The 23,404-nt window shown below is 43.9% G+C and overlaps 2 protein-coding genes across 9 annotated transcripts in view; one reads left to right on the top strand and one right to left on the bottom strand.

Moving 5' to 3' along the window:
- Nucleotides 1-23,404, bottom strand: part of LOC110837886 (protein Wnt-5b) — a 203,504-nt gene that overhangs the window by 79,232 nt on the left and 100,868 nt on the right. The window lies entirely within an intron of this gene.
- Nucleotides 6,262-23,404, top strand: part of Ppa (F-box and leucine rich repeat protein partner of paired) — a 74,832-nt gene continuing 57,689 nt past the window's right edge. For 5 of the 7 annotated variants that reach the window (XR_015537728.1, XR_015537730.1, XR_015537729.1 and 2 more), the window contains exon 1: nucleotides 6,263-8,154. Coding sequence is in view for 3 of the 7 variants with exons in the window: in XM_022080503.2 (XP_021936195.1) it covers nucleotides 6,801-8,114 (1,314 nt within the window). In the remaining 4 variants the exon portion in view is untranslated. Of the gene's footprint in view, nucleotides 8,155-17,193; nucleotides 17,507-19,149; nucleotides 19,982-23,404 lie in introns of those variants that run through there. The other 2 variants (XM_087358273.1, XM_022080504.2) reach the window with 2 other exon arrangements.

The following is a 23,404-nucleotide window of genomic DNA, read 5'->3' on the forward strand; positions in this document are numbered from 1 at the left end:
TTGCCTCGAAAATTAATATTTCTACAACAGTCCTGTATTTATTGCGGCCATTTCCGTCTGCCTGAGACGCGTGTTCTGTGCGAAAGCCAGCAGCGTGGAATGCTCTGCTGCTCACTGGAAAACGGTGCCAAATATCACAAGAATTAATTAATAATAACTAATTTAATTTAATTATATTTAAATTGTGGATTTCTTAAGATTCTTGCAGAAAACAGAATGTTTCTTTGCACAACATTTACCAATTGAGCTATGTAACGGTGAAGTGTGCGGTATTTTCTTTGCAGTACGGACTAAATTCTTAACTATTACCTAGAGGGCCTTGGGCTTGTAAGGACTGATTGATTACTCACGAAGAGATAGAGTAGACCTGTAAAACAAAGAATTCGGCTTCATTTCACGGGACGCATGTGGGCTGCGTCCACACAAGACTGCAGTCCCGTACAGTCCCGATTCCTGAAAACCGACACCACGCCGACAGCGTCTGAAGAAGGAGGCAGTATGATCCTCCGAAACGCTGTTATCCCGGCACAACCCAGAAGACCAACAACGTTAGAAAACATTAAGTCCGTTCCCTTTCTGTATATTAACTCGAACTGAAAGCCGCTATGAAATAAATGAATAAATTTGTTTCGAGTTTACATTTTAACTTTCCATTCGCTTCTTCGAATCATCAGCTCTTCTTTTCGTATCAGTCACAAGCAATGAAAAGACGGGGAGGACGAAAAGCTTCAATTACGTACTCCATTCCACCTTCACTTTCCCTTCCCAACTCCATAAAGTATTAAGTTAAAATTCCTTTGTTTAAAATCAAATTTAATTTAGAAACCAAATTCCCAGTGTTTTCTTTCTTTAACTTTAAACACAAAGATTTTACTGCAAGCCTTCTGATCCACACTTAATGCTTAGAGGGCGCCATTAATTTTCTGTTTCACTCAGCTACAAAGGAACTGGGCACACAGAGCGAAACTGTTGTGCTCGGAATTGTTTTATTTCGGTGCTAATTGAATGACGACGCAACAAATACAGCCGTTAATTACATCAACTGTTACGAGTGTGGGACGAAAATACCGAGTCCTGTTCTGAAGCATTACAAATGCATTCACCTGAAGGTATTTGGGAAACAACTTAGAAATTTAACGATGTACAGCTGATGTCCATACTGGGACACGAAAATCAAGTGCCTGCTAACAGATCATATTTTTACCGCTCAAATAAGCTGCTCACTCGCGCTGGAAGGTGAATAATGGGGTGTTTTGACAGGTGTTCGAGATTCATCTTCCTAAGAAATCAACTTTCTTCTAAAATAACTCGAAAGTTAAGCACGCAAGCATTCGCACAGTGCACACACACACAAGCAGATATCAATTTACAGTGAGACACGACTCCACGTGTCATGAAACATAAACATTTTAGGAAAAAACTGAATTATGTATCACAGAGAGAGAAGGTTAGGTTAGCATGAGAGCTCTTTGTACAGGGACGATTACTGCGTGAACATTTAATACAGCTTAGCTGAAATTTCACGCGCTAGACTGCGCTGTAATTCCTGCAAACTCCTAATAATTCAGAACGCGGCGTTTACCAACAAACGCGAAACGCTTAATGCAAGACCGAAACAAACGCACCAAGTGTGGACTCTTGTTCATAATTTAAGACCTCGGAACAATAGCGGGCTAACCCACACTTCATTTAAACCGAAGGGGGCGGAGATGAAGTGAAATATTGTTTCTCTAATTGCACTTTGTGTGATTCTGAAGACACAACATCGAAGATAACAACCCACATTAAATTTATCCACCTCTAAACTGCAAAGGTTTGATCCTTGCGCGAATACACTCGATTTCCGCACGCATTCTTTGCAAATTTTGGGTTCCAAGAGCGTAGCCTTACCTACCTCATTCCAGTTGGTTCCTATTAGGCTAAATGGTTATGTACAACATGGGCAAAAGACGAGGTAAGCGGATGTCTGCGCTTGCAGAGACACTTACCAAGAGTAAATCAATTATGTATAAATTCGAAATCGGAAGAAAAAACATGTTCGTGTGTGTCAGTACTGGATCAAAAAATCAAGAACTACGACGCCGTACATAAGCAGTTAATATGGACCAACTTTAATTAAAGACGGCTTCAAAACCAGATAGAAGCCTTTCACATACATGTGTCAGTTTTGCACTAGCGAAAATCTCTCTTCCTCCCTCGACATGTGTTCAAAACCTTGGATGCTTCAGTTCCCAAACGACCTCCACCCACCCCCTGTTAATTCGCCAGACAAAGAAGCCCCAAGACCCAGCCCTGAAACTCGCATCAGTCTAGCGGCAACACCATAACAGAACTGATCGTGCAAAGTCGAACAATTTCGAGCAGCGGCAAGACGTGGGTGCTCAGAAAAAACGTGTACTTCGCCGATTCCCCTGCCTCCAGTCTCACATCAAAGGGCTCGCCAAACTCCTTCGACTATTGTAAAAAGTCAAGATTAAAGATGGTTGCACCCTCGTTCCTCTTCGACGGTTACAAAGCTGTTTTACGGATGAATGAACACCGCGATGTGGTTCAAAGATTTATTCAGCTCCCCTGCAGTATGCATAAAGACCTAACCTCTAACGAGACTTCAGACGCAAGTCATCGCCATCATATGGGAAGCTGAACTTTGCCCGTTTTCTCCGTTCGGTGTGCAGCAGATTCGCGAAAGAGACGAGCGCCGGTTAAATCTTTCACATTCGGTGGTAACTATATGTACCATCCTCTTTAACACTTGATCGTCGAAGTGGATAAGTGCGGACTTTCTTTGAGGTATGAATTGGATTTGTAAATTTTGTTCCAGTGGCCGGCTGTTCCCAAATGAACAGTGAATCATCGGACTCAATTAGAGTCGCCGAATATATTGATCAGATTAGCCACTATCAGATTTTAAATAACAGCTCTGCTGTACGGAATTCGTTATATACATATATTAACAATTCAAGAAATATTTAAGGTTTCACGGCGGTGAAATCCTTAAACCTTTCTTGAACTGTCAATAAACCTCAAGGCGGTGATGATGGACGCAGTAGCACGGACCTCTGAAACGTCGGTAAACTTCTACCAGACTACATGGCGCTACAACCCAGAAGACAGCAATCTTTAATTCCAAAAAAAAGTAGCACCAGAATTCATACAAAATATTAAAAGGATTGACAATTATAAGCCATAAAATACCAGAAATGTCTGCCACGCTGTTCCATATCGAACAATTCAGCAGTCGCCGTGATGTGGAGGCAACTTCTCCGACATTCGTGGTAAGCGGATCATCTAAACAGTAATGTGCAGGCGTTTCTTCTCACTACGAAGAGATCTCGACGGAAAAGTTTGGTATGAAATTGTATGGAAATGTAGAGGACAAAGCAACTGAACGGAAAAAGGAAAGGAAAATTATAGAAAAGTATAATGTCTTCAAATACCAACAACCAAATTATGTCTGCGATGTTTTTTTCTCTGACGCAAAGACTAATTTTTTTATAATTATTATTAAGGCAAGGTTCTTCTTGAGAGGACAATTGTTAAAAGTCAATAATCTGCGCGCCTTTTATGGAATCTTTTTGTTCGCTGCCGTGTTCACAAAAGCCCGCCAACAGTTCCCACACCGAAATAAGATTACTTCCGTCCAGTAGTTGCACTAAGGACATGGCGATACTCGGGGCGAGTGGATTAACTGCTCCAGGTAAAAGATGACTGGCGAATGGAACACAGCCCGGAAAATTATTTTAAAAAATATTCCTCGTGAACTCCACAACTTTCACTGATCACTAATACTGTTCGGGCGAAACAAATCACTGTAGCAGCCGTCGCCTAACTGCATCATTCAAGGTCACAGAAGAATTGTACAACGCTGTATCATGAACAGTGGAGTACAGGTGAGTGATGCTAGCTCAGAACGCGCAGCGCAGCAAAGCGAGCAGCACTGTCCTATTGACTTAGAGCCGCAGGATGAGGGGTGGAGGGGCTCGTCGGTGACCTTGACGTATGCAATTTCATGACGGCTGCTGTAGGCGGGAATGATCTGTGTGCAGCCACAGCAGCCATGCGGGAGTGGTTTACTTTTCCACCGCTAGATGCCTAGGGAAGGCAACTCGACCTTCCACGGCATGGCATTTTAAATTAAGGTCTACCAGGAGTCATACCACACGACGCCATTTAAAGGCAAAATGTAATGTGTGTCTGCATCTCCGACGTCTACTGATGATACAAACGGTGATATCGAGTGTTCAATTTTTTCATTCTATTTTTATGTATTTGTTCATTTATTGCTGCTAATGGTGATTAAATGCGTCGATTCCTTAATGCGATACAAATGAGTGGTGAAGAGATCGCTTAATTAATCTCCGCCACATGTGTCTGTCGAATAGACTAATAAGCATTTCGTGTCACGACAATACAGCAAACAATTTATTGAAAACTTGTGTTTATAAGTAATCTAAAAATAGAGCTTACCAATGCACGCATAAACTATTCATTAGATTACACTTGTTTTTAAGTTACAGATGTCCCTTGTGACACAAAGCAGGGCGGTTGAGAATGTTTGATGTTTTCCGATCACACGACACTGAGAAAGACGAAGAGACATGCCTTTATATCGGCGTTCCTCAAAAAAAATAATGAAAAACAATAATTATGTGGGGGGGGGGGGTTGTAAATAATCGTAAAAACGTACGAAATAAATTTTGCATCTTTTCCTCACTAAGAAATAACAGCCTCGGTAGGATACACAAACAGCCAGGCTCATCACCTCGTCGTTCACAAAATAAAAAGAACGCCATTACACACTCTCCTCAGCCAGTTGAATCTACTCCGAGAGCAATTTGTAAGTCTTGATCAGCCACTGAGCGCCGGTATCGTGATTCCACATTTCCTATCGACAATCTTCACGCATTTTTCTCTCGTACTCGTCATTCGTCTTTATTAAATACTCCAGCTTTGGTGAAAACGCGTAACTTGGAGGTCCACGTGGAAAATAACAGCGGTGGGTTTTTTTAATACTCGTTCTACGGGTAACAAGTTCATCGTCAGTGGCAGTAATTGTCGCCATGAGCTGTCATCAACCACAACATTAAGTTTAAAATTCCCACGTAATTAACGTAACTGAATTGCAGGCCCTACTGGTGCCAGTAGTTCAAAAAATAATTCAAATGCTACAGAATATTACATGTCCATTTGTCATCCGAGCGCCATTACGCTGGTACATTAATATCGGCGCAAGGAAATAAAAAGGTTGTCAAATGCGGACAACGAAGCTAAAGGGCAGTTTGAATTAATTTCTGCAAAGACTTCGTTATTTAGAGCAGTGGTGTTCAACCTTTTTTTGTTCGCGTACCCCCAGATATAATTTCTCTTTAACTTTGTACCCCCAAAGTTGTTGGTGTATAATTCAAGTTATACGTAGTATATAATCTACATCTAAAATAAATTAAACAAATTACATTACTGATTATTCAGTGTTTATCATAAATGATTTAAAATTACACGTACCCCCTAAGATGTCTTCGCGTACCCCCGGGGGTATGCGTACCCCAGGTTGAATACCACTGATTTAGAAGACGGCCGTTTCGGCAGTTCCGTCTCTCAACTCACTCAATGGAGCAGATTCTGTCGTGAGAAGCTACTAGTCGCTCAGCTAGTCCACAAAGGATTTTTTTTTGGTGGAATCCAAAGATGCAATACCGTGTTCACAAGAGCAGATCACACCTGACTCTATCCCCAGACAAATCCAATTCCTCACGCCCTTTATCTTCAACAATAAATTTAATATTATCATTCCGTCTGCATTTAGATTTCTCAAGTAGTCATATGTTATTTTCCCTTCAAGATTAGTGACTAATATTTAGTATTCATTTCTCCACTCTCCTACGCTTGCCTCATGTGGAAAATTTTGCGTAATATTGTGGTCCGACTTGCCAGCAGAGGTTAAGTGTGCACTTGCCTGTCTAACAACTCTGTCAACTTCCTGCGTAGTTTCGAAAAATATCTAAGATTTCATGACACATTTCTATAAGCCAAGTGCCTCGTTGACACTTCCGGCCCTTGTGTCTCTAGACGTTTCGGCTGAATTGGACTGGGACGTCTTAACACGCTCGTTGCAGGGGAGGAAAAAGGCCTTAATGGAAATCAGAAGTCGTGACCATACGTGGCACGTGAAGTGCAGGAAATGCTCTCAGCCGGACTGTGGATGGCAGCAACGCGAGAGAAGGAGTGTGGCGCTGCCTTGGCCGAAGTATGCGCCAGCGCAGACTTCGGCAGTGCAACTTTAAATTCAACGCGACACGCTCGTCAGCAGTGTGAAAGGAGTCTTCGTGCCCGAGCACAGAGTAATTCCGCGTGAAAAATCACGGACGATGAGAGAGTGGCCACTTGCAACGCCTTCTTCAGTTTCCGTCGAAAACGTACAAAGGACGTACAGCCACGCCTCGCCACTTCCGGAAATAGTAGATAACAGTACTTCCAGAAGTGTGTAAAAATCGATATCACCATCGATCTCGATGCATCCAGTCAGCTGATTGGCTCTGCAGAGGGGGGAGGGGCTGGAACTCCCGCTTGCGACAAGTTAAAAATGCCGCCCGCAGAGCGCTCCGAATCAATACAGCCGGCCTGTACCACGTGACCTGGCAGCGGGCAGCGCCAGCCAATGGCCGAGCAGTGAAAAGTTTTGTTAAGTGGTCGCGCCGACGAGGACGCCTCCAGCGGGTGCAGGCGGAAAGCAGTCAGTGAGTGCGAGTAGCCCTCTGCGGCAGGAGCGAGACGTGATGTAGTGTCGTCGTCGCCAGGTCACCATGGAAGAAGCTCAGGTGCTCTTCACGGAGCTGCCGGTGCTGCACCACCGCCACCATCACCACCACCAACCTTACTACCTGCACCAGCCGCACCTTCAGCTGGCACCACGGGAACCATCGCCGCCACCCAATCAAACGCATGTGTCGTGCTTATACCCCGAGATCCTGGCCCTCATCTTCGGCTACCTGGAGGTGCGCGACAAGGGACGAGCGGCGCAGGTGTGCGTCTCGTGGAGAGACGCGGCGTACCACAAGTCCGTGTGGCGCGGCGTCGAAGCCAAGCTGCACCTGCGGAGAGCCAACCCGTCCCTGTTCCTGTCCCTCGTGCGACGCGGCATCCGGAGGGTCCAGGTTCTGTCCCTGCGACGCAGTCTCAGGGACGTGGTGCAGGGCATCCCGAACTTGGAGTCCCTGAACCTCAGCGGGTGCTACAACGTGACGGACATCGGTCTGTCGCACGCCTTCGTGTCGGACGTGCCGATGCTGACTCAGCTGAACCTGTCGCTGTGCAAGCAGGTGACGGACACCAGTCTCGGACGCATCGCGCAGTTCCTCAAGAACCTCGAGGTGCTGGAACTCGGCGGCTGTTGCAACGTGACCAACACGGGTCTGCTGCTTATCGCGTGGGGGCTGAAGAACCTGCGACGCCTCAACCTGAGGTCCTGCTGGCACGTGTCGGACCAGGGAATCAGCCACCTGGCCGGCCTGAACCGCGAAACGGCGAACGGCAACCTGGCGCTCGAGCACCTTGGCCTGCAGGACTGCCAGCGGCTGTCGGACGAGGCCCTCAAGCACGTGTCCGTCGGCCTCACGGGCCTCAAGAGCATCAATCTTAGTTTCTGTGTAAGCATAACCGACAGTGGACTTAAGCACTTGGCTAAGATGGTGTCTCTCCGCGAACTGAACTTGCGGTCGTGCGATAACATATCTGACATTGGCATGGCGTACCTCGCGGAGGGCGGGTCGCGGATATCCTCCCTGGACGTGTCTTTCTGCGACAAGATCGGCGACCAGGCCCTGGTGCACGTGTCGCAGGGCCTGTTCAACCTGCGATCCCTGTCCCTCAGCGCGTGCCAGATATCTGACGATGGGATCTGCCGCATCGCGAGGACGCTGCACGACCTGGAGACGCTCAACATCGGGCAGTGTAGCCGAATCTCGGACAAGGGCTTGCAGACCATCGCCGAGTGCCTCCGAAACTTGCGCTGCATAGACTTGTACGGCTGTACGCGGATCAGCACCGTCGGCCTGGAGCGGATCATGAAGTTGCCTCAGCTCAGCACCCTGAATCTGGGGCTGTGGCACGTCAGGTGAAACCGGCCTCCGACTGTGCGTGGTGCGGGTTCGAGTCTCGGTAAGACGTCCTACAGCACAGTGTCGACCCGCGTTCCATAATTTCAAATTTAGGACCAATGTGACGGTGTCACTTTCTTTCTTTCTTTCTCTCTTGGCCCCTCGGGTTTCACGTCTCAGCACCTCGCCATATTTTTTCAACGCGAAACAACTTTCACGACGTCACAGTGCTACGGCATGTTACATACACACAGCAGTATTTTAAGGTGGTGTCCACTTCTCAGGACAGGAAAGCGGGATTTTTTTTAAGACTTCTAGTCTGTGTGACACGTAAACAAAGGTTCGAAACGTCACTTTCTTCCCCCAAAAAAGCAACAGTTACAAATTCTAGAGGACTGACTGCAGGTAGCTGCAGTACCGACTTCCAACAGAACTGGCGTGACGTGTAGCCCCCAAAAAACCAGCAATTTGTTATCGAACAAGAGATTGAAATGATCGGGCTCTTGTGACCTGTATTTTCGTAATGCTTCGCTGGGGGTCAATGACAAAAATGAATGACTTATTAAGGAAGCTATCAAAATCAAAACTAAAAAACCATATTATATCGCGAAAATGCGTTGCGCCGACTGGTTCAGTGTTTTTTTTTCTTTCTTATCATTGCTTCAAGGAATCGTTAACTCGCTTGCTGGTGGCAATGACACCATAAAACTGAGACGTATTTATAAAAAATCCTACTCGGCAAGGGACCTGAGACAATAACGTCATTGTCACACCGGCAGCCCTTACCACTGTTAGGGCCGTCTTAAATTGGCGTATTCCAATGGTAAAGCTGTGTTATCTATTAGTGCCTTCTTCCAGTGAGGTACATGCATGGGTTGAGAAAGTTCTCGTGTCTTGAGATACGAATCCTGAACCAAAGAATAACTAGGACGGCCATTTTTACGGTTCTCACGTGAGGCACAGCTAACGTAAGACATCGTCGTCATCTCGAGACGTCGGCAGTTCTATAGCTTCCCCTCCCCCATCCTGCGCCTCTCTGTCCCTAGTCACGACAGCATTTACGTGGTTACTGCGAACATGGTCTAGAGAGGGTTATCGGAACTCGTGCCATGGCAACGCCGGCCCCGAATTTCCTAAATAAGCCGAAATAGAAACTAGAGCTTTGAGGTCGAACTGCGCACTGCGCCTACCAGGTGTCTTCACTCATTACAACAGGGATGCTGCAGCTTCAAATTGAACAAAAGCTAAAAATCATTTATGTTACGTCAGCGGTCTGAATTAAGCTGGAAGGTTTTCGACAGAAAAATCTCCGGTTTGAAGTTGCCACTTGCTGCAGCAGATATTAAAAAAATTATAATAATTTGGCAGGAAATATGAAGATTTATTGCATATTTAATATCAGTCTTTCAGCCATCTATAATTATGAAGCCAGAAAATATGATTTGTTACTTCCTCAAGTGCAGACAATAAGTGTCCTGTTTGTAAATCGATAAACATAAGGCAAATGACAATCTTTACGTTTTGCAGGAAATTGCCCGCAATAATTACTTCCTCCCCTAATCAGACTTTTGAACGAGGAATTGTGTGACCTTGCTTAATAACCATTAAAAATTCGGATCCACAACCAAAAATAAATAAATTGTTTCAGTATGGAAAATGGCAGCAATAAGCTAACGAAATCAGCGCTCTCTTCGTTGGGACAGTAGCAATTATTATTTTCAGCGTTGCTGAATCTCTTCAACTAACGAAATTCGTTGTTGCAGACATGAGTGCAGTTGCCTGTGGTCGTGTGGTGAGGCTTTGTTGATTTGTCTGTTTGATGCTGATTAAGGAGTTTTGGACGGAAATGCAGCGTGAAAGAGTGAGGGAACAAACATCCGTGTGGCTCAGTCGTCATCTGGTAGATTATCGGGCTTGGGAACGAAACAATGCTCCACATGCCTGTGTAATAATTTGAATAATTATTAGACAGTGTCGAAATTTGTTTATGTTCGTTTCATGAATGATATTCGCGATCAATAAAGGTGATAAAAAAATTTTTGTACATTGGGCACAAAATACGTTTGTAGATGTTTTTAAACATTTCGCCGAGATTGCAACCTCCAGTTGTTTGCTGGCATGCCTATCGGTCACACAAGGACGCGACTTGCTAAATTTCACGTTAACTTTGCTGTAGAATTTCATTTTAAATGTTCGAGAAACTGGCTTACGAGATCCGGTAATTTTCCTTCTATAACTTTATAATTTTTTCCTCGAACCCTTTTCTTTACAAGAAATTAAAGCAAAGCTTTATTCTATAATTTTGTTTGCTCATCAGCAGGCAACAAGTCCTCTTATCCGTGTTGAATTAAAATCCTTATTTCAGCGACACCAAAGCCCTTCTGGTCGTAACAGCCGTCTTGTAGGGGGAGTGGTATCTGTCCCGCTGTTTTGTGTTGTGTTGTGGTGTTATCAGACGTGATTCGTCATTTAACACGATTCAGAGTTTCTTAATTGGAACAAACCAAATACCCTGACCTGTAAAGGCAGAAACCTTGAACAGATACGACTGTTATTTTCCTAGTACTTTAAGAAATCGCCTGGAACCATCGCGCTAAACGCGTCTGAGAGCATTAATTTCTAAAGAAATTGTAAATAGATAGCAGGTAACTTCTAGCGTCTCGCTTGGCGTACACAAAATGGCATATGTTCAGGACATGACTCAAAAGTACGTCGTAATGCGTATTCTTTGTGACAGGGGAATTCAGGGAGGATATTTGGCACCTGTGCCGCTCGGAACAGGAAATGCGGCAGCTGACCTGCCTCTTGCGACGTAATTAAATATTTTCGGCTTTTGCCTAGTGTCCCGTTCTCTTTGGAATCTTCTCTGAGCCTGCTTCTAGTTTAAAAAGGACAAATTAAAACTAAATTCAAGTACGTATCTGCCAAGTAAACACGGCCTATAGAATTGCCTGTCTACGAACACGCGAGCCATCCAACCTGCGTATAAACCAATGTATTTTTGTGGTTCTGGAGATTATTTAACGACGTTCCCAGTTGCCCGAATTTGCAGAATGATCGGTGAAAGTGGAGAGATTCGAGGTGGCGTCTTTAACATTTGCCTAGAAAGACTGATAAAACCACGAGAACCCTAGTATGGCGGCGGGTCTCCGTAACTTGAACCACTGCACAACCAGCGCTCGCGACTGTCGGCAGACGTGTTCGTTGCAGATCTCGGAGACGACAAATGAAGCGAACTTTTTTACATTGCCTTCGCACGCAAATGGCACGAAGGTTTGCAGACGCGCAGAAGTATGTGTAGGTCTTGTCGATATTTAGAATTCAGGCCACTCGCTGGACGACCAGGCTTCAATTCCGGGCAGATGCTTTTTCCCCCCTCCTTCGCCACGCCCATGTTGAGATGGTGGATTGCATGAAGGAATGAGTGAACGACATCTGAGAATGGAACGAAATCCATTGGATGAGCTAATGGAAGCCAGCAAAAATTATTTATCGGGAAGTGGATAGCAAATACCTTCGCTCTATAAAGCACAGCGAGAGAAGTTAGAAATGAATTGAAGGTCTGCAGGGACCCCGACAGTCGTGAAACAAATGACAACTGAGCCAGATGAATGCGTAATGTAAGGTCGTTAGTTTTTTACATTGAGTGCGTTTCTGAGAGCGATAATGGACATGTTTTGTTAACTGTTGAATTCTCTCAATTTGCTATTACTTTTTTGTCAATTTTTTGGTCTATTTCCGTATTAAGAGTGTATTAAAAATGTCCAATTGTGTCGAGATTTTAGGCCTACATCGAAGATATTTTTCGCGTCTATTGTACAGAGAATATAATTTGTTAAGATTTTGCATAAGAAACAAGTTATGTTTTTAACGAATTAGTAAAGTATAAAAATACCACCGTGTACGGTTGATACCGTATGTCTGTCTGTCTGTCTGAGTACAGAATTCTGCTGGCTGAAGAAAACAGCGGGTAATGTTTGTGCAGTTTTTCTCTCTTCGAATGTTGTCAGTGAACAGTTTCGTCAGGGCATGTGTCTGTATATGTACATTTTTATTATTATTATTATTATTATTATTACGTCATTTACATGTACTGTTATGTTTTAGCCCATATGAAGGCCTTCCAACAATATGACTGGGGGGAATTATTTTTCCAACTGTGATTCTTCCCCCCTCCCAGTTATTTTTAAATGTGTTTTTAACGAGACTTAATTTTATAAGTTTATGTATTAGTTACAGGAAGTCCACATGTTGTTCAGTAAAAAAATCAATATGACACTTGTGAAAATAATTTGGTTAATTGAAATTAAATAATAAATCATTGTTTCGCAATTTAAAGAGAGTGTTATAAAAATAAAATGTGACAAGATGGTGTTTTCACTTGTATATATATTTTTTTCGATAGTATTCGGTTGCAACACACGATTTTAAAAATAATAAGTTACAGCCTTTACCTCTATCCTGCCCATTCTGGATCCGTTTTAATCAGTCTCAGTCAATAATACTTTGACATAAGATTAGTTTGGTTTCCGAACTTTCCAGGAACACCATTCATTACATTACACTGACAGCAAGCAACCATCTGTTCTCAGCTCTTTGAGGCTCGACTTATTTGTTACTCTGGACACATTAATATGTGTATTTGTGGTATCTAAGCCTAGGAACGTGTATTACAAATGTAGTGAACTTTTTCTTACATTTGCTTTGCTTTAAAGTGATAAAGTAAGTTCTGTCGTCCCGGGAAATTATTGTGAAAATTGTCTCTTTTAAGAGAATTCGGCAAAGCTGTCTTAAATGAGTGTAAATGTTTTCTACATTGTAATTGAAGAGCCAACCACGTTTATATTGTGTCATGCACCTAGACTCTAGAACGAACAGGATCACGAAATTGCCTGTTCCTTAAAGAGTGAGGGAAGATGTCAGCACGTTATGATTCCCTGTGGTCAGACAGATGCAAAGGAGCCGAGACTTCTGGTGCTGTGCTAAACTATGACGAAAATTAATTCTCACGAAAGGCCTTGTAGCCCTAAAAATACAGTATTGGTTGTTTTTTTGTGGAAAGCGCCTTTTCTCGCGGATTTCCTCCAGAACACGACAGTTTCGTAGGTCGCGCTGAAGTGGGGTTGCATAAACGACAATGGACAGATTTCAGTAATCGTGTAGTTGCAAAACTGATTCAGTGACTAAAGCACGTGAAAGAGTTCCCTGCAAGGGCTGCTGGTTGGGCTTTACTGTTTGCCACGTGGCTCTGGCTGGGGCAGTAAGTGTATGTCTGTCTGTAGCTGCTGAGGCCACAATATGAAGCCGACCGACGACCACTCGCCAATATCTGGAGCTGATATTGAGGTTGGTTGTGGGGGCCTTCGACTGTCTTGAAGCACACAGAAACGTTTGTTATTTCTGGTGCAATCTGAAAACAGAGCCCTTCGAGACCTAAGAACCTCTCTCACCCCTCTGCTACCTGGACCAGCGCATACCTGAATTTCGTTTCTCCCTCTCACACACTGACACTTGACAAGTTTCTTTTGAAATTTCAAGCCGAGTCTACTCCCAACTTCTTGTGTTCTCGACACAGGAAAGGAGGGTTACCCTACGTTGCCAAGTCAAATGAAACCGTCCCCCTCCCCAGACCTTCATGCATGGGTTCCCTGACCGTCCCCTCACCCCGCCAAACATTCAACTACCAGCAACATTGGATACCACCCAAGACTTTCGCAAATGGCTGATTTTCACCAGCCTTCTATTGTTTCGTTTTTCCTCCCATGTGTGAACTTGCAGATAAACAGCAATACTTCCAAACTCGTCTCTAAAGGCAAAATTTAAAGAGCTGATACTTCTTCAAGCGTAGTATTTATTGTTTTACAATACTGTGATGAATCTCAGAGAAAAAAATGTGTTACGAGTGATTTCTTTGTTTCGACGTGCTGGACCATGTGCTTCTTCAGTTTCCGGCTTTCTGACTGAAAGGTATTCCTTCGTGCACGTGGTATTGTAGAAATTAATGTTATGAGGCGTGGGGAAATCAATTATTGAAAAGGCCCCTAAACCTTACCATTGCAACATGAACGTTTATAAAGTAGAGGAGACGTGGAGGTAACGCTCCACACATTCTAGGCCTCAGCATAAAAAACTGACCGCCCTACTCGAGGAAAAAGGAAATCCCCACTGTTGGGTATTGTCCAGAACCAATCGGGAATGCTGACTATCGAACCCCGTTCACTGAGCTGGAGGGCAGCAGCGGATCAATCGATTAGGCTGTTCGGTGGTACGATTGATTCTGTCGTCAGCTCTCGCTAAATGAAGTTCAAAATTCTAGTAACAAATAATTCCCTGAAGATTAGGTTAGGTTTTGATGACATCTGTTTCATGGGCTCATTTGCCTTTACTGCTCCTTGTTTCTTAAATCATTCCCCCTTCTGTATTTATCATATTACATTACGTTTGCTACGTTTTCCAGACATGTTTCATCTTAAATACCCTGTTTTACTGACACTCCACATTCATCATTAGTTCGTAGATTTTGTATGTGTCTATGAACTGTGAACAAAACACGAAAAAAGTAAATTATGTCATAATAAAGTAGGCTAGTAGCCAACCCTCAAAAATTAAAAACCAATATTAACCCTCTGAAGCTGAGGCTCATCTAAATAATATTTAAATATTCAGCTCCTACCGCAAAGAAAACAACGCGCCTCTATTACGAAGGTCGATTGGTTAATACTGTTTAAGGACCTTACTGCTGTTCACATACAGAGAATCGTTGCACATTCCAAGTGTTACAATCTTTTAGCAGATTTCATAACTACTTCCAAATGACATAAAGAGAGAGCTAGAAAACGGGATAAGGAGTAGGAGATCCGAAAGGAACCGTTCCGCGTCAACGGGTCTGCTCTCCAGCAGCAAAGAAAGACAGAAACAAACTAACCAAAGGCCAGAGCTAGGGTCTGCGTGTGTACGTAACACAGTAGGTCGAATGTGTACATGGAATTTTTTTGCGTGTGCAGAATTCGTTTGACGGTGTCCTGTTGAATCCGGTACACACACACACATTATAGGCCTACGCCTGACATTATCCCACCCTCACTAGCAGGATTCCCGCCAAAACGTCAGAAATGCAAATACTAGGTCTACGTGATATGACGCGCCGCGAGGTATTTAATCGTGGGTCTGTCTTGGGGCAGCTACGCGCAAGCAGAAGACCGCTCACGGTCAATCACTGCCGACTTAGGAACAAATATGGCCCCACCGGGTCACGTAATCCACGACCCGTTTGTCCTAATTAAGCTACTTTGTTGTTTTATTAATCATATCATCAAAAATCACCGCGCATTTAGGTTCTACGATTCGCACAAATCATCGTCTGACGCTGGAACATGGTCTCGTATTTCAGAGCAAAACATGGATGCAACACTAGAGGTCGTAAATCAAGTGTTAATTTTTATTAAGCCCGGTGCATGCAGAGGGTTCCCTGGGGGGGGGGGGGAGTTCTCGGGGTTTTTTTTCGCGGTACACGCCCACCACGGCGCGATCGGCAATGCAGAACGGTGCACTTGTGCGGTATATTTGGTTCTAATAGAAGCGCCCGTCTTTCTCACGGGAATTTTGTTTTTTTTTTAAATAAACTGCACAGGTCCTGAAAAAACTACCTGCTAGAGGGACTGAGAAAAAACATGAAAAATCTCAGGATACCCTGATTCCCCGTTGCGGGACTTTGCGATTACGACGCAGGAGTGCTAACCACTCAACCACGAGTCTGTAAAATGGAGCATTGCAAACTCGCACGACAATCTCAGTATGATAAAGGAAATTAAGAAGCGGTAATCGTTGTATTTAGAATCTGCGTTTTGGGGAAATCTTTCTGTTCCTGTGGATTCATTACAACATCTGGTGTTAAAACCGTCTGAATGAGCCCATATCCTGCGCCGATTACATCACATTGAATACAGATCGCATTACGACTTAAATTAACAATATTTATTTCGCACAATATTCGGAACGTTGAGTAATTAAGGAAATTCAATAATCAATAATTTTGACTCCGTGCCGTAATTGTAACGACACTGGTCAATACGACACCACCTGTTTGTTTCAACTTTGCTCCATACATACCGTAACGGAGTCACGTGTTACTCATACGTCGACCACGAAATTGGTTACGATGTGTGTGTAAAATGACTGTTCCTACGGTCACTGCTGACCGATGGCGTTGTTTTCTTTCCATTTAAAACGACAAACAGAGCTCCATAATTTTGTGCTCGTGCAGCGCACTGTTGCGATGACTGAATCACGAAGAATGGGATGGTCCCACAGGAAACAAAGCTGTTACTTCGACCGGGATAGAAGTCCGAGCACGTGGCAAGGACGGAGGATTCAAGAAATGGACACAGAATTTTGGTGGTAAAAAGTCGAAGTAAACGATCCCTTGGAAAGGAGGTGACTGTCTCCTGGGGTGTTGCTCAGTGTAGTCTGGTAGAAGTTTACCGACGTTTCAGTGGTCCTTGCTGCCTCCATCATCATCATCAGGACCATCTACTCCCCGTACGTCCTAATTGAGGCCAGAGACGACTTTGTCTCTCGATCCCAAGATTCAGGGACACTGGCTCGGTTCACTTTTTGATATCGATGCCATCGCAAGTTCGTGGTTCGACTTGGCAACATGGTTGTGGCCCTGAGGGTACAAAGAGAGAGAGAGAGAGAGAGAGAGGGACCCACAATCCCACTCTGTCAGGCCCGCTCCCACTAGTTCATACAAGGTCTCTGTGCCCTGCCTATACTCACGGCGCAGTCACGTTGAAGGCATGCAGCCTGTACGGGATCTCGGATGTCGAGGTGCAGCAGCCCATGGCTGGACCATGGGGATGCGACACCCACCTTCCTGAGCCGCCAAACACTGCGACCCTCGCACAAACCGGCAAATTTTTGACACTGCTGCAGAAAGCCATAGATTGGTAAGTGAAATGTGAGCGGTCAAAATCTTACATGTCTCGATCCGAAGAACTCTCCAGCCATTGCTATTTTTAATCTTGTTCAGCTTTTCCGAATTAGGCAGGCCGCCTGGTCTGCTACAAACCAGGTTTGTCTGGATCTGTGAGTCTTGCAGGCATTCGGAGGGAGGGTGTGAACGGGAGACCGGTCAGTCGCAGAGCGCCTGCCCACACAGGCAAAACTGCACAGCACACAGAAGCGCGAACAACCACCATCCTTGCCTCGATAAGCTTCCGAGCAGCTGAAGACGACGCGCGCCTCCAGACCGCGCTGCCACTGTGTTTAAAGTTTAACCTTTTTAAATAATTAAATTAATTGCTCAACACGTAATTACACTTTCAGTAGTGCATGCTTCGTTCCCTTGCTAATGCAGCCCCGTCTACAAGGTTTCAAGAACCTTGAATAACAAAAACTTTTCTATAACCAGATTTACAATGTGTATATATCTTTTTGGGACACACTGTATTCCCCTGTCCACATGCCGCCGCACAACATTTTATATCCTTTGCAATGCGATTTCATTGTCCCCATTCATTCCGTTTCATTTGCCAAGTCTGACCATGAAATTTCCTGGTAGCCAGTAAAATTTAAATCTTAGCCAAAAATTCTTACAGCAACGCCCGTCGAATTATATTGACCTCCGCAACAAGAGAGACAGTAGAGGAAAGTTGGGGGGGGGGGGTATACTTCGCCCTGGTTGCTTGCAACCAAATACAACCAACTGCATGAGGCAGAGTCCTACCTGAAAAGCTGACGTTTGCTCAGCTAGCAAGACGTGAGCTTCTTCCTCTTGTGAAAACCCAAGGGATCGTTCATTAGCGTCTTCAGAACACCCGGACATCGGTCGCGATTCCATTCCACGTTCTTCCACCATTTTGCTTTAAAATCTGCTGCAATATCAGCACCCATTCTACTGTCATTTCTGCAGCCTTTCTGATGCTGTATTAACTTCTCATATCTCGTTCATGCTACATGACCCGTCTATCTGAGCCTCCTGGATGTGATCAGCTGACAATACTCAGTGAAGACCAAAAATTATAAAGCTGTCTGTTATGCATTTGTCTCTAGACACTACTTCCCTCTTTGGTCTCAAAGAGCCCGGTAATAATTACGCGTCCAATCCGGTTTAATAATCAGTAACTATGCGTTTTCCCCACAGAGAGAATTTGTATGTTTCGCACTTCAGAACAAACAGCTGTTATTTCCTTAAACAACATTAACCGATTGATCTTTGCAATGGCGAAGTGTTTTAATACGATTTGGACGTTCATCGGCTTCAAAGCGTTAGGCGGACCATTCAGCGTAATGTTATCGCCGTTAATGAACACCAAATCGTGTTATTATAAATGGGGTGTTCCTTGGTCCATCCGCCAGTAAGACATCGACGGATCCGTCCTTCAGCAAGTCGTTTCATTTACATTTTCAGACTTAGGAACACTAAAATGCACTTATATTTAGTAATAAGTGTTTTGACTGTGGCGGATTTATGTCTCTCTCTCTCCACCTCACTACTTTTTTTTTTGGAGGGGGGCGGGAGACGCTGAGTAATTGAACGGCACAAACTGACCCCTACAGCAAGCAGCGTGCATACGCAGAAGATGGGGGTCGCGTGATAAAGCAGCTAGCTGCCTGCACACGCAAAGCTTTGCGCGGTACGAGTACTGTCATACAGACGTTCCTCCAAGAGCAAAAGCGACGGAGTCTTAAATAGCAATAGGCTGTCGGGCCTAACGACAGCAGCGCAAACTTGAACGCACTCTTCCGTCCAAAACTGTAACCATAGTTTCTAATTTCTAAGCGTTCCTCGCAGAAAACGCGTAAAATATAAACAGATTTAATTTGGGCCCTCACATGTCGTCTCCGAATTTCGGTCCAAATTGGTGCGGGGGGTTAATCTTGTGGGCTGAAATTAACTTCGGTTCTTAACTGTTTAATATAACCTCTACCTTGCATGAAACACACAGCGAACTTTATCGATTTTACAAAATCATGCATACTGCAATACGCAGGGACTAGAATTGCTGTATTCTGCAGCCTTTATTTGAAACATTTCTTTATTTTTATTTTTCAGTTTGGTGAATCGTTTTCGAAATACAAGAAAGATTATATTCTGATTATATCTACGTCACAACAGTGAATCTGAAGCAGATTAATACAAAGGTCAGGCCGAAAGTGAAAAATGCGACCTCCCGTCACACATTTCCAGAATAGTTCCTAGCTCTACGCGGATTACTGTCTGTCCTCTCAGAGGTTCTCCCGGAAACGAGCATGAATACGGCCGTGTTTTTGAATGTAACACAGTGTAGTCTATATTTCAGAGGAGCTTACTGCCTCCATCATCGGAGTGACGCGTCTTGCAAAGACGCTGGGACGGACCGACAGTTTCTCTGGGCGTGGGGGGCGAAGAGAAGCATTTCGTTTCCCTGACCTCGAACCCCGAACCCAGGCATTTTTATGGCACGATCGAAATGCGGCCGTCCCTGTCATCACAAGTTTTGGCTTATTCAGGATTTCCCGTATCAAGCGATTCGCTGGCCAGTCTCAACGGCGACAAGCAGCGAGACGCTATTTATGTTTATATTTGTTTAGTAGATTATTAATGAAAAACAAAACATAAGATGCAAATAATAAGAAGATCAACGGAACACCCACTATAATAATCTACAAAACAAATATAATAAATGAAAAGCTTGCATTGAAAATATAGAGTAGTTTTAGAGATAAAAAACCTGAAGATGATGCTATGCATTGAAACATGTAGTAGTATAAAGCGCAATACTGTAACATCGTAATAACGATGAATAGCGCAAAATATCAATATTAATTTTAAATTTTAACATCAACAATTTAAAGTTTGTGTATAGACTTGAATTATATTATATATTTGAATTTTAAAACACAAACATGACGCATTTAAACTATAAATGATTATGTAGGTTTCCATAAACGCAGCAGACGTTTTGACGAGCCGAGCAACTATCACCTTGACAAAAGAGGTCGTAAGCTATTAGTTATTTGTAGTAATGCCTCAAAGTGTGTCAGTGACGATTACAAAATTCTGCCCTTTTTCTGCTATTGAACACAAGTCCTCCAGTGACCCTACAAACAGAGTAAAAAAAAAAGATCAAACTAAAACAAACAATCTAGACACTTTCATTTGTAAAGAAAGTGTCCTGGAGGGAGACATTTTCTTTTTTGCCAAAAATTAGTAAAAAGCTGCAATGTCATTTGGCGCAACGACGCACGTGGCTGAAGGACTGAGTCTCAGGACGCTGAAAGCAGGAATCTCATAGGGACAAGAATTCCGAATTATTCGTGATATAAACGACGATTTATTTTGACCTTAGAAACATTAACAAGAGATAAATCATCGAAATATCGTCTGGAATAACGTGTTCTAAAATTTAAATAACTTAAGAGTCGATACATAAAACATCAAGCTGACAATCGATAATGACACATATCCACTTCATTCTCTTTATTAGGGTCTTTGCACACGGCAAAGAGGCTGTGACAGGCAAACACTAATACATTTAATAAGGCACTAACACCACGCCATGCAGACGTATAGCTGCGACGCATTCTTAACCACTGTACGAGTAGGTACTGAGTGCTCAGCTTCACGTCCCGACCGCCTTACCCCCAAGGAAGAAACCCCGGTCTTCCAACCTGCAGCGAAGTCATTATAACGTACCGACTGAGCAATCCCAGCTCCTAAGTACAACAGGGCCCACTCCACCACATCTTCACTTGGAGTACCTTATAATGCCTTAACTGAACCACTCCTTGGGTTTTAATGCGTGCAAGGTGAGAGTTTGCGCTGTCAATTACGTCGTCGTCGTCTGTACAGGTTTTGGGTAAATATAAAGGAAACTGAGTAAATATTAACAACACTGCTACTTGCTGCAGAGAACAGCGATATACATATCTGTTCATATTAATAACGATACCAGCGAAACAGTTGATCCGAAAATGAAACCCGGACGCCTTCCGGACACCTCCGGCTTGCTTGCCAGCGGACTTGCATCAACATGGCGCCCGACCGGCCCCCGTTCGTGACCGGTAGGTACACGCTTCAAGCAATTTCTGTGCCATTCAGTCAACTAAATCGATGGATTTCCAATCTGTTAATCAATCAGTCGACTGGAAACTGCTTGTGTCAGTGCTGGGAAGATTTACAGAGTGGCTGCCACAACACACAAACCAGTACATGCTTCAGAATGTCGCCACAGGCGCTCCAACGTGCAAGTCATCACATCTACACTTCCGGTAAGACGGGGAGGGGCTGTCTGTCGGAAACGTGCAGACGTGTTTAGACTGAATTTAGTTCAGGACGTCTACAGTTAAGTAGATCGAACAAACACAATTTTCAAGGAAATCGATCGTTTGGTGTTTGCCATGTAAACGAAGTAAAAATTATGCGATTGCTGTATTTATATAACAAATCAGCCACAGGTCACGATTCAGAACCAGTTCCACGCACGTCCCACTCAGAGCCGTGTTTCCCGAAGACCCGCGTTCAGGGTATGCCTCGCGTCTTCTTTGAACTTCCTTGTGGACAACATGTGATTGTCTCTGCCACCTTAGTCACATTTCTAGGCAATCCTTGCCTCGCAGATTTCACTGTCTCAACAGAACTACGAGGCATGAAAATTACGAAATCCCTCGTTATGAAATGTCACTTTCTTTACCATTCTTAGGTTCAAATATTTTTGTGTGCCTAAAATAATGTTAATCAGTTCAGTGCTTTATGAAAATTGTAATTCATGGCACGATTGATATCTCAATAAAGCACGAAGGACACTCATGCATCTACACACAGGCCTATCGGCCTATACGATTGTAACACTGTACTGCATTTCGGTGTGCTGCACACATGAGGAAGATTCAGAAACGCTGACATAACCTAGCAAATCCTCGACAGAAACAAAAAGCAGCATGTCTGTTGCCATCTCGAAGGTTCCCAGCTCGAAGGTTCCCAGCATGCCATACTTCAAAAATAATCAACAACTAAAATCCAGGACCGCGTAAAGATTTTCTCTGACCGCCTCATGCTGCTTAGCAAAGAAATTTCCCAGTGCAAAGCGTAAACATTCCCTCATCACACACCAATTAAGCACACGTTTGTTTAAAAACGAGGCACTCACGTTGTCGCATTAATGCGTAGGCCTAGTGAATCCTTTCTATTATCACGCAAAACGTGATCTTGTATGTGACTGAGCCAACATGTGCGTGTGTGGGGGGAGAGTGTCTGGTCCCCTCTGAGGACATCGACCCTGGTTTTGGTCTCTGCACATGCACGCACACACACACACATGTTACAATAAATTACCTAGCAATTAACTTGGGATATTAAAATTATAATTATGTAGGGAATTTGCAGCTCTGGGAAGTAGACTGGTGGCGTGTGCTGTAGTCCGCCGTTCGAGGCTTCGCGCTTGGTTGAAGTTGTTCGCAGAGGTTGTCAAACTTTATACAGATGTGACTCGTTTCAGTATGATTCAACATGGCAGTTCCCTGAAATTATAACGCGATATGTCTCATTCCTATCGTTATAAAACCGCCCACAAAGAAGGATATTTATAAATATATGGAAAAAAGAGCACAAAACAAAATTCGGATGAGTAATATTTTCACAAAGACATTTAATTATCATCCACGACGTCATGGAAAATGCGAAACTGAACCCGGAGCAGGATCACGGCTTAAACGTGAAGGGTAGAAGAAGAAGAAGAAGAAGATGTCTGGGGAGTATTTTACCCAGGAATGGGTGAGTGCAGGGTCCACTCCGGTCTGAATGGCACACATGTCATAGCTGGTTCCCTTGTGTTTCGTTACATATCCACTGTACCAAAGAAAATTTCTAATGAAAGTTGTAGCTCTTTATAAAATCTATTATTTTCTCGTGTTCCAAATGTTTGTAGGATGAGAGGTTTTCGAAAAATGTCACAGACGCTTGAGTGGCCGTAATGTAAAACGGGGATTGCACTGAGCCAGATGTTGGGAATACGACACTCGCCCTGCAACTTTACAACATCGATTCTTTCTTGAATCGTATTTCGTGGTTTTCGAGGCAAAATATGCTGACGGACGGACATACACCCACGAACTCATCATTCCTTTGTTTTGTACGCATTTCATGCAGTGAACGTATCAAAAGTAGGTCTTACTATCCCGCCGTTTGCTTGGAGTGACTGAATCTTGGTGTTTCGGGTTTCAAGCAACGTTTCGGAGGAGCATACTGTCTCCGTCTTCAAGGACTTTGGTTACCAGCCACAATTCCACACGGCGTCAACAACCCGAACGACCAATACCGACATCTGTCT

Source organism: Zootermopsis nevadensis, unplaced genomic scaffold (assembly GCF_977971745.1).
Source record: "Zootermopsis nevadensis isolate Lab colony 2312 unplaced genomic scaffold, Znev_1.0 Znev_ptg000029l, whole genome shotgun sequence".
NCBI lineage: Eukaryota > Metazoa > Arthropoda > Insecta > Blattodea > Termopsidae > Zootermopsis > Zootermopsis nevadensis.